The sequence below is a fragment of the Populus alba genome, chromosome 5 (genome assembly GCF_005239225.2).
Source record: "Populus alba chromosome 5, ASM523922v2, whole genome shotgun sequence".
Taxonomy (NCBI): Eukaryota; Viridiplantae; Streptophyta; class Magnoliopsida; order Malpighiales; family Salicaceae; genus Populus; species Populus alba.
In genome coordinates, this window is record NC_133288.1 from 14,147,918 (window position 1) to 14,160,633 (window position 12,716).

The 12,716-nt window shown below is 31.9% G+C and overlaps 1 protein-coding gene and 1 pseudogene across 2 annotated transcripts; both read left to right on the forward strand.

Moving 5' to 3' along the window:
* Positions 1-12,716, forward strand: part of LOC118036723 (uncharacterized) — a 96,188-nt pseudogene that overhangs the window by 14,939 nt on the left and 68,533 nt on the right.
* LOC118036689 (uncharacterized) lies at positions 8,195-11,407 on the forward strand. Of its 2 annotated transcripts, XM_035042475.2 has the most exons (3): positions 8,195-9,546; positions 10,716-10,849; positions 11,047-11,407. In XM_035042475.2, the coding sequence occupies exon 1, from the start codon at positions 8,318-8,320 to the stop codon at positions 9,422-9,424; it is 1,107 nt and encodes a 368-aa protein (XP_034898366.1). In that variant the 5' UTR covers positions 8,195-8,317; the 3' UTR covers positions 9,425-9,546; positions 10,716-10,849; positions 11,047-11,407. The 2 variants fall into 2 exon arrangements, with proteins under 2 accessions (XP_034898366.1, XP_034898367.1); XM_035042476.2 differs by lacking the exon at positions 10,716-10,849.

The following is a 12,716-nucleotide window of genomic DNA, read 5'->3' on the forward strand; positions in this document are numbered from 1 at the left end:
ATTTGGACTTGTAAATGGCCTTCTTAGATCTTGATGAAAACATAAAAGTTGTAGGCCTATGTCTTACCAAGTCTATGGAAAAATTTGAGGTCATTTGGACATCTAGAACTTGAGATATGACCCAATTACCAAACAGTGTTCCATTTTGGACTGCACCAATATCTCTTTTCTAAGCTTCACCCTCTCTTTGTCCTTTCAATTTCCATACTTGAACTCATCAATCAATCCTTTGATTTATATGATAGGCCTGCATTTAAGATGAACATTTACCATATATTAAGGCATTTTATAGTATTAGACTTGTTATTATAAAACATGCTTTAGTTAAGGAGTTATTGATACTTTAAGTGCAAAATGATGATATAAAACCTTGATAAATATGCACTTTTAAGTACTAATCACCTTGGTTTGCTAATATTGTTAATTTTCTTGTTTCAGGACAATTGCCAGCTCATTGGAGTGCCCAAGACAAAAGAAAGTTCTTGAACGAAGTGAAGAACTTTTATTGGGATGACCCGTATTTATTTAAATATTGTCCTTATCAAATATTTCAAAGATGCATTCCTGACAATGAGGTAAGTAGTGTCATTAAATTTTGTCATTCTGAGGCATGTGGGGGTCATTTCTCGTCAAAAAAAGACAACTGCAAAAATCTTACAAAGTGGATTTTACTAGCCCACCATGTTCAAGGACTCACATGCATTCTACAAGGCTTGTGAAAATTGTCAAAAGTTGGGATTTATTTCAAAACGTCACATGATGCCTTTAAATCCTATTCTTGTCATTGAGATCTTTGACTGTTGCGGTATAGATTTCATGGGTCCATTTCCTCCATCATTTGGTTTCGTGTACATATTAGTTGCAGTAGATTATGTTTCAAAATGGATAGAGGCAATTCCAAGTCGAAACAATGATCATAAAATAGTGATAAAGTTTTTGAAAGACAATATTTTGAGTCGATTTGGAATCCCTCGAGCCATGATAAGTGATAGTGAAACACATTTATGCAACAAGCCATTTGATTCATTAATGAAGAAATATGGAATATCACACAAAGTTGTCATTCCTTATCACCCTCAGACCAGTGGTGAGTATTTTAACATCAGACTGGTCTTTAAGACTGAATGATGCACTTTGGGCTTATCGAACTGCTTATAAAACATCATTAGGTATGTCATCTTATAGACTAGTCTATGGAAAACCTTGTCACTTATCAGTAGAACATGAACGTAAAGCTTATTGAGCTATTAAAGCATTCAATTCAAGCCTTGATGATGCTAGTCAGTGCAAAAATTACAAATAAATGAGCTTGAGAAAATAAGAAATGATGCATATGACAATTCAAGAATTCATAAAGCAAGAATCAAAGAGTTTCATGACAAGAGAATACTAAGAAAAACATTCAATGTTGGTCAAAAAGTCTTACTTTATAATTCTCGACTCCAATTATTTCCTGTAAAACTAAGATCAAGATGGAGCGGTCCTTTTATTGTGAAACATGTGTATCCATATGGGGCCTGTGATATCAAGAATCCAAAGAATGACGATGTTTTCAAGGTAAATGGGCATCGTTTGAAAGTTTATTTTGATAATTTTTCAATTGAAAATGACTATTGAATTGAGTGATCCTGTATATAAAGATTGATTCTTTTTCTCACATTGTTTTGTGTTTTGTTTTAGTGTAACTTTTGTTTTGCTAGTCTCTCTCTCACCCCGGTCAAATGACGGATAACGATACTTCGTGACTTAAGTCAGTACTTTCAGTTTCCCATAATAACTGATATTTGTATATATTTGTACAATTCTTTGCTCTTTCTTCTTTCTTTGAATCTCCTCTCTAATTCTCTTTTGATAATGGACACCACTCTTGAAAAATTGAAAAAGTATTTTCCCGCTCTGCCTCAGAATACGATTACAAAATTTTACCGTGCTAGGTGTGAAAGATTGAGGTTGTTAATGAACCATGGAATTCTTGAAGATATTCGTTGGCTGATTGAAGCAAAGGTCCGATTATCAGGTGAGTCCTCCAATTCTTTCATTTCACACATGCCTGGAACAGGTAAAAGCACTTTTGCAAAGAAATGTCGTGCAAAACGACTGAAAGTCTGTCACAGATGTGCCAGATGGACTTGTAATGCGACATGTCATTCTTTAGGAATGGTATCTGTAAACTGTGAAGATAAAATACAATTCATAAAGGATGGCCTGAGTAAGGGGTCTTTAGATAATCTTTTGTTGACCCTTGAGACGCATCCTAGTGGAGATATGCATCATGTAATTCATGATTTATGGCCACAATTCCATAAAGAACATGATCGACTTAGTCTTGGGAATCTGACTAAAAAAGACCCTGTTTGCCAGTTTTTAAGAAAACTGGATGGGAAGTCTATCCCCGACCCATAGAGAGCGTTTAAGCCGTTCTTGGACGTAAAACCAAGGGAAGATGTGAGCCACAATCACAACTAAGGAAAGCCGTAAAAAGCTTAGATTAGATTTGAGCCTTCATCTGTGAAACCTTGTGTCTTGTGGTTTTATTAATAGCATATTATTTTGTTTTGTTACTTCTTATATTTGTTTAAGTGTGTTTCAGGTTTATCATTGTTCGCTGTTTCAGGTGATGTCTTCTATACTCTATCTTTCTACCTTAGGACATTGAGGACAATGTCTCGTTTTGGTTGGGGGGAGAGGGTAGTAGTTTAAAAAAAAAAAAACTAACTACCTAACTATTTTTGTTTTTAAAAAAACCATTTGGCAAAACTGTTATTACTAGGATGGCAGAGTAAAGAGGAATTATTCTTGAGACGCATCTTAGTAAAAATTTTCTAATGGTTACTTGCAATATTCATAACAAGGCCTATTAGAATACTTCTTGAAATATTCAGGTTTACAAACTCTCGCATTGTTATCACTTAATTATGCTCCTATACTCATTTAACAAGTATTATTAAACCTTCATTTTCACACACACACTTCAACATATGATTATGGGTTGCACATTGGATTATTACATTATTTATGTTCTTTTGTTGAAGGTAACAACTAAGGGAAAGGGATAGTATATAATTTGCAAAAAAAAAAATTGATAATATTGATGATAATAAAAGCGTAGATAAGTTTGGTTTCGTAGCCTCCCTAACCTAAACAATTAAGCCTGAAGGGGTGTTTTAACACCTAATACCCTAAAGTCAACTGACTTGGGAGCTATTGGCCCAAAGCTTGTTACATGGGTTAAGGAGAAAAGCTTAAAGGAATCAAACATTGCACTATCTACGTATCAGTATCTGCAACCCGAGTTGTTAAGCTCGTAGGGGTGTCTCAACACCTAATGCCCTAAGACCAACTGGTATGGGAGTCATTAGCCTAAAACTCGTTACATGGGTTAAAGATACATTGTGTTTTAAGTTGTATGTGTATATAAAAATTAAAAAAAAAAAAAAAGAGAAAAAAAAAGTAATAATAATAATAATCCCAACCCAAGGAAGTTCACCTTAAACATTTGAACATAATATTGTTTTCTTCCAACAAAAGCCCCATCATCTATGTTTTCATATATTAAGCACATAAAAAGAAGGTTTATTAATATCTAGTTTAAGAAGTATGAAACAGTAATATAAATTTAATGAGAGTTTGTTTATCTGGATAGATTAATGGAAGTTGAATGATGAATGCCTTGCTTTGTGAAACTTGCAAATTGTTTCTCTATTTTAACGCTTTAGATTACTAGGGACTAGTAATAAGCTGGTTGGGGGGTGATTAGTACTTAAAAGTGCATGTTTATCAAGGTTTTATATCATCATTTTGCACTTGAAGTATCAATAACTCCTTAACTAAAGCATGTTTTATAATAACAAGTTTGATACTATAAGATACCTTAATTTATGGTAAATGCTCATCTTAAATGCAGGCCTATCACATAAATAAAAGGATTGATTGATGAGTTTAAGTATTGAAAGTGAAAGGACAAAGAGATGGCCAAACTTAGAAAAGAGATGCCGGTGCAGTCCAAACCAGAACATTGCTCGGTAATTGGATTATATCTGGAGCTCTAGATCTTGGATTTAGGTCTATTTTATATGGATGGAAAGGTAAGACAAAGGCCTACAACTTTCATTAGGAGCCCAAGATTTAAAAAGGCCGTTTTGAAGTCCAAACTGAAGGAACAACGAAGAAGTCTGAAGTTGTCCTGCAGCCCAGACACTATTTAGTGTTCAACCCATATCTTGAGTTCTAGAAGTCCAAATGACCTCATCTTTTTTTTTTGTTGGAAAGCTAAGATAATTTCCTAGAACATTCTTGAGGATTCTGGGAAAATTATGATGTTAGCAATGACGTCTTGTTCAGACAAGAAGATAAGGATTGTCACCAAATCAAGATGTGGCCACCCACTCATCAAATAGTCAACAAATCAATAGTTCCAAATTTTGGCCTATAAAAGGAGGCACTTACCATGTATTGAGGCATCTTGGTTTCCAGATCAAGATCATGCTCTTGCTTTCTCTCTTTGTATTGCTTATGTTTTGCTTTCATTAATATCAAGTTTATGCACTTCATTTCCTTTCCTTTACTTAGTTAACTTCTTTCTCATTTATGTTCTTATCTTGTTCATTTATGTTTCTTTCTTTCATTATGTTTAGCTAAGTTAATTATGTCAAGGTGAAAAGGGTACACTAATGGTGTAAGAATAAGTATAATATAAACTTAACATGGACCTTAACGTTGGATACTAACATGTTTTATATTTGTTATCTTGTTCACTTATAATACTTTGCTTGTTAAATGATTAATCTAGATTTATGTTGTATAACACTTGGTACAACAAATACTTGGTACTTTCATAGCCCATACTGTATGGTATAACCGACACCTAAGTTATGAAAGGAACTTGATTTGTTGGTAACATAAGTTATAATCATGAATGTCTGCCAACATTTACAAGTATTAGCTTTATTCGAATAAGATAACTAATGTAATGATGTTAACAATTTATAATCTGATTGGAACCTCCTTTATGTGTGGTTTCCAATTGAGTAATAAGAGTTTATACTATACTTGTTTGAAGTACCATTAGTGGATCCTCTAACCTTGACATTTATTTTTATCGTTATTTAATCCTTACATTAATCTTTCATCTCAAAGTTCTCATTAATTTCTTCATCTTCTTCTTCTTTTTACTACTACTACTACTACTACTACTACTACTACTACTACTATTATTATTATTATTTACATTCTGTTTATATTATATAATATATCTCTTTGATTTTTTCATAAACTCAGTATATAGGCTGGAAACCTGTGACCCGATCTTTTAGATCATTCTCAGGTGTAACAACACCACGTACTGAGTATTATTATTATTACTATCATTGTTATTGTTGTTGTTGTTGTTGTTGTTGTTGTCTTGTTATTTATAATTTATACAATTAACCTTTCTGTGGTTCAATCCCGGTCTTGCCGGGTTATTTATTACTTCGACACTCCTACACTTGGGAGAAGACATCAAGCTTTTGGTCGTGTTACTAGGCTTTATTCTAGTAGTTTATGGACATGCCAAACACTTTGGAAGGTCGATCCATAACTTCAAATTATTTCTTTGGACAAATTGATAAAATGGTGTGAAATTTAGGACAAAATATTTATTATCATGTGTAATATTAGACTGTTTGGATATTTATTTGGTTTGATGTGTGTTTTGATTTTGAAATGATTTGATTATTTTTGTGGTGGATTTTGAGTTTACTTTCTTAGAATTATGATTTCTAATTGAACGTTAATTCTTAATTCACGATTTGTGCTTGTGTTTGTTTTGATTTATTTGAATTAGCATGCACTTTTAATATTATAGTTCATGAAGTTAACAAGACTTGATGTTTGATTTTTTTTTTTTTTGTATTGTTGGATTTCTGTTGTTGTTTAGTGTTGAATAAATAGTTTGCATGGAGTTTATACCTTCATTGAAATAGTCTGATTAAAGCACATTATTGCATTTTGCTAAACATGGTCTTAGTCTAAATTTAATATTTTTTAAAAATTTTAGAAGATCATCTTGCAATTAATGTTGAGTTTGCTATATATTTTTTATCTTTGCATATTTCATATTTGAAATTATAAACCACACGCAAGGCACCTTTTCAGTATTAGATGAATTAATTCCCTTCCACAAGAAAACAACAAAAATCTTTTTTTACAAAAAAATACAACTATATTTTAAAATGCATATGGCCAAGTTTCTCAAAAATAAAAAATATACAAGGCATGATTTAGCATCTTTAAAAATTTTAAAAATATTTTTATTGATATTTTTCATGTAGTTTTGGATTTAATCTATAAGAACTTGACACACATTTTAAAAAAACATAAAAAATATTTGGTTTTTTTTAATATACGAGATTATAAACTTTTTACTTAAAATGTATTCTCAATATTGAATAAAAAAACACTTTTTTTTGTCTATATTTTTTGACATTAGAATAGCTAGGTTTTAACGTAATAAGATATCTCATTACCGTAAATGACATTTCTTAAACCTTAGACAAACCAACAATTTGAAAACACAACAATACATCATTTTATATCAGACAAACAAACAATGAAGCTTATCTTAGATAAGGTGTACTAGGGGCGATGAATCCTCTCTATACACAACAAGTCTCCTTATGTAGTAGACTCTAAGACTAGTTAGGGTTTCTAATGATCAAAATACTAGGTGACAATTCCATCCTTGTTTTACTAATAAAAAACAAGAATTTCTTATTCTTTCCGCCCATCACCACGAAGATCTTAATACGGGAGGATGATCATCGCGATGCCGTAGATATGCAACAACATGCTTAGTATCTTTTTATCATAATTTTTTTTTTATCCCAATAGTAGAATGGCGTGGAAAGTAACCTAATAAACTCAATAAAATATAACCTTGAACTAATTGATTATGTGTGCTTATTCTATTAAAGTCTCGTATATTTATTGAGAAGTAGTTTCTTTTTAAAAAGTGATTTTTATAAGAAGTAGATTCTTATAAATTTGATAAAAAAAAAATTTATGTTTGATAATGTATTGATAAATTAATCAAAAAACACTTTCTAGTGTTTGGCTATGCTATGAAAAATAAATTGAAAAATTATCTATTAATATTTTTTTTTCAAGTTTATCTAACATATATAGAACATTAAATATAACTATTTGACTACTTATAAGAAAAAAATTATATAAAAAAAAGCGTGATGGTGGAATTGTTTTTTTTTTTATATTATATTATATTATATATTTATATATAGTTTGTTTTATAAAATATTCGAATGTATTTACTATATAATATAATATAAGTATTTTAAATATAATATTATAAACATATAGCTATTTTTTTGGTGTCCGAAGAAGATTGAAAATAAACTATTCTAGTTTTATAATATAATTTATATGATTTAAAATGTATGATTATTGTTAAATATAATATTTTTGTATTTGAATGTATTTTCTAGCAATTTTATCTAAATTAAAATATTATATGCACTAATATATTAAATTAATATACTTTTATATTGTATATTAATATATCCTAATATGTTATTTCTTATATAAATATATTTTTAATTTATTATTTTTTAATAATATTATATTTTAAAGTATTTTATTTATAATAATAATAATAATAATAATAATAATAATAATAATAATGTATCATTTTAGTTTTTAAATTTTAATGAAAAGTAATTTTATTTTTTAAATAAAAAACACTTTTTTTTCATTTAAATTTTATGTTTTCTTTTAACTAAACTAATTTTTTACAATATAATGAAATATGAAAAAGTTAAGAATTGTATTTTATAAGGGGTGTTTTGAAAGAATGATAGCGATTATTTTTTAAAGTATTTTTTATTTAAAAATAAATAAAAATAATATTTTATTATTTTTTAAAAATTATTCTTAACATCAGCATACTAAAATAATATAAAAATACTAAAAAATATTAATTTAAAATAAAAAAAATAATTTTTAAAATTTTTTTCAAATAATGTTTTTAAATAAAAAAACAAACAGCCTATACATTCAGAAAAACAAACACGGACAACTCGGTTGGTGTGATAGTTTATCTTTCTCATTGAGTTGTGAACCTTAAAAGACTAAAATACCCATGCTCATTTCCACGCCATTTCCCTATAAAACTCAATAGTCAAGCCCAATTCAGTCCAATAAAGAAAAAGCATCCAGCCATTAGCAACGAGCATGTACCTTTTCAATCTCCTCCCTCGACCATTTCCTCACCTTCCATAACAAACAGTTAAAACCAAAAACAGCATCAACTCCATCAGCCAAAATGAACGAAAATCCCAACAGAGCCGAAGCCGAGCGCCTTCTCGGAATCGCTGAGAAACTCTTACAATCACGAGATCTCAGCGGCACAAAAGACTTCGCAGTTTTAGCTCAAGAAACCGAACCCCTTTTAGAAGGCTCAGATCAGATCTTAGCCGTTGCCGATGTACTTTTATCAGCCGAAAAACGCATCAACAATCACCACGACTGGTACTCGATCCTGCAAATCAGCCAAAGAACTCACGATTCCGAACTTATAAAAAAGCAGTATCGTCGCCTCGCATTACTCCTCCATCCAGACAAGAACAGGTACCCATTCGCGGACCATGCCTTCAAGCTTGTCGCTGATGCTTGGGCTGTTTTGTCTGATACTTGTAAAAAAACGTTGTACGATAATGAATTGAGTTTGTTTTCGAAGATTGATTTGTCTACTTCAGGGAAATTACCGGTCAGGAGAAGCCAGAGACCGGTTGGCCATAAAAAGGCTGAAAATTTGAAAACTAATGTCAATAACGTGAGTAATCAACAAGAAGGGCAGGGACAGAGAGCTAAATTATCCTCGTTCTGGACCGCATGTCCGTATTGTTATATTTTGTATGAGTATCCTAGGGCCTACGAGAATTGTTGTTTGCGGTGTCAAAACTGCCAGAGAGGGTTTCATGCGGTTTTAATACCGTCACTGCCGCCTCTAGTTCCCGGGCAGGAGTCTTATTATTGTTGCTGGGGGTTCTTTCCTTTGGGGTTTACACTTGGTATTGCAGGGAGTGGGGAGAAAAATGGCGGGGGAGGTGCGGGGTTTCCCAATTGGATGCCGCCAATGTTTGGAACAGAGCAGCTGCAAGGAGGTGATAAGAATTGTATCAACGTGGCGGCAAATGTGGGCGGTAAGAGTGGTAGCGGTGGTGGCCATGGTGGCGCTGGTATGAGGAGTAATGCTGCATCTGCCACGCCAGTGAGGGTTGATGGGGAGAGTAAGGATGGAATGGTGGAGGCTTCTGGTAGGAGTGCAAAGGGAATGTCTGGGAGTGCAACGGGCATGGCTGGGAATTCAACGGGGATGGCAGGGCCCAGGAAGAGAGGAAGGCCTAGGAAATATCCTGTGCAGGCTTAGTTTGTGATGTCTGATGTGTAGTCAGTAAGTGCAATGTGGTGGAAAGGAATAGAATGTGAAGGTGATGACGGCTGAAGGATGGTAGTCTTTTTGGCAGCTGGCTAAGTTTCGGGACTTCGTAGGTATTGTTGTTGTAACCTTTTTACTTTTAGTTGTTTTGTAGAGTTCAAATGTTATGAGGCAACTGACTGCGTATAGTTGATATGTAACATTTTATGATGTGTAGCAATGTCCTTTCAGCAGTTTATGCAATGTGTCTGTAAAACTTGTTCCGTGTTTCACTAAATGTACATTTTGTACGATGGTTATCTGTTCTATGCTGAACACTTTCGGCATTTAGTTTCAAAAAATAAAATAAAAAATGCAGGCATTCTATATGAAGTCAATGATTTGTAATGTTGGAATGTGCGAGTAAATGTAGGTAAATGCTACTTGAAAGTTCAAAGTAATTAGTAATATATTTTTTCATGACTATAGATCTATATGTCTGCATGCATACTTATCCTATCATCGAACTATGCCAATACTTTTAGTTGTCATCAACATTGCTGCGTGTGTTTTAAATTTTCTCCAGATATGTCAATTGATTTACTACGGTTCTTATTCATATTAACTAGATGGTCAAGTTCCTGCTCCTATGACTGAAAGTCAACTAAACAACTGTTCTTACAGTCATCCTGTAGAAATTGGATGATCTTTTTAGTCTTCTCGTGCATTATTTTAATTGCATTTCAGGGGCACAATATACTAAAATCTTGGAGTTCAAAAGGTCTAGCATAATATTGGTTCAAATGCAAATCATTAGAAATTGTTTCTAGCTCCTTTCATCAGAATAGCTCAATATTGGCATTGTCCTTGTTTAGTAGTTGTTGGAGTCTTTCCCATGATGTCTTGGTTGGGATGTCCATCTCTAGGCACCGGGTTTTGTTTCTAACCATTTTCTGTTTATGCTGCATAAGCTCTTTTATTCTCTTTACCTGTTCATTGGGGATTGCATGCTTGTCCTCAGAATTGGCAAAGAATGTTTTTAGGTCAATCTCCAAACATGCTCTATTCTGTGTGTTTCAAACATGGTTGCTGGATCACATTGTTGGTGAAAAGCCCAAATGAAAAAGAGACTTGTTTTAGTTCAAGTGGAAATGGAAATGTAGAACTTAGGTCATCTGGCCAGATTTTAGGTTCTTCCTGATTTTCTTTTCTGTCTGAAGTAGTATGTGTAATCTTTATAATCCATCTCTGGTTACCGGATCAAAGCTGAATAGAAAAATGAAGTTAAAATTATTGTTAACAGGCATCGAAGTTGTCAATGTTCGTCGATGATGGTTAAGACTGTTTACATTATTGTCCCAGCTTGATTCACTTTGGCGTGGACAGCTTATCTGCTGTAGGGTTTTCTGACATCTTGTGATCCTGGAAGTGAAGAAGGTAGAGCTCCTACAGTGCATGTTTGGAAGTCCGATTGAACTGTCTTTTAGCTTTGATTCAATTGTGGCAGGCTTGATTTACTGATTGAATCAGAGTTACATACCGAGAATTCCCTGACTAGTTATCTCAGATATACATGGTCTCAATATTATCTGCTTTCTGTATCCGTTCATTTAAACTTGTCTATACTGCCACAGGAGACTGGGAATAAAAGGTCTAGGTGGTCTACCAACTTTCTAGGTTTGGAGCCTTTGATCGCACAACGGTTAGTTCGGGGATGGTGAAACTAGACAACAGGTGACACAAAGCAGCCAAGGCAGTCATAAATATTGAATTCTACTGCTGCCGCCTCGACTTTCTCCTCATTTACACCCCTATCGAGTGATTTAGGAACATGTCGCTTTGACAGTTTGACAAACATCAATTAGATTGAGTTTGTAACTTAATTGTAAGAATTATATTACAATTACAAAAAAAAAAACCTAGGCATAGATGTTTTCTACAGGAATTCATGGTGTTTTTTTTTTTCTTTCAATTTGGTAATCAATTTTTTTCTCATTTAATTGATTCTTTTATTGTCAAATTAGTACTCAATTGCCTCTTATTTGTTAAGAAATGGTCAAATTAAAAGCTCGAGAATCAAAGTGAAAAAATTAGGTGGTGATTTCAAAGTTGTTGTGGAATGATCATTTTGATACACAACTTCATATTTCTTAATTTTCAGTTCTTTATTTGAAAGAGGAGAAAGAGTTGTTTAGTTTTAGTAGTTGAGAAAAGACGTTGACTAGCACCAATTTCATCCAAGAAAAACGATGATTTTGGTGTTAATAGGTTCTATTCAATAAATTTTGGTTGATTTTGAGTTTTTGGATTATTTAAGGTCATGTATGAGTTTAACAAAATGCCTATAGCATTTTCTAGGTGTTTTGGTTAAAAATGAGTTGAAAATCAAAATTTAGGCTAAAAAAACCTAAAACCTGATTTTTCGACTAGTTTTTGGTCTCCAGAAACTAAGCAACAAATGACGTGGTGTCTGTGTTTTTTTTTTTTTTTTAAATTAAATGGTGGATGACACATTGTCAGCCTTTTAATATTGAAAAAAAGAAGAAGCCTAGAACGTATGTCAGACCTCTTTTCATGAGCCATGTTTTTTTTATGGGTCGTGTGTGGATAAGCCCACACACCTGGCTTATTTGTTCTTTATATATTTAGAAAAAGATATCATTTCTTTGTTATTTTTATTTGTTTTTTATTTCATGCATTACCTGGTTGGTGTATAATTAAAATAAAAAATAATTTGAAAAATAAAAGGTTGTTAAATCTAATGGGATGCATGACCCGAATCGTAAGTTTGACACAGGTTAACTTGAGTTTTTTTTTTTTAATTTAGTATTTATATTTTTAATTTCATCATTTAATATTAAGTTGATTATGAATTGAACATTATACATTTTTTTTAGTTTTTTTTTTGATAAGGTTATCATAATCTTATGATCCAGGTTGTAGATTTAGTTGATTCACTCGTATTTATCTAGTTTAATCCAATATGTTACCATTTTAATATTTTTATAAAAAATATCATTTAATTTGTGTTAGATTTTGAATTTATCATTCGTTTTTGTTTTTCTCTTAGAAAACATATTAATGATGCCTAGATATTTTTTATATGTCTAAAAAAAGATTAATTTGATTTTTTTTTTTTTTTTGCATGCTTTTTAACTATCCAATTTAATAAAAAAGTGATTCCAAGAAATAAAGTTTTTAGACTATAAAAATCAAAATTTTCTACCAATCAAATCTTGTCATGTGTTGTTTTTATTTTGTTTTTACATGAAAGGATAAAATAAAATTGAAATAAATAACATGG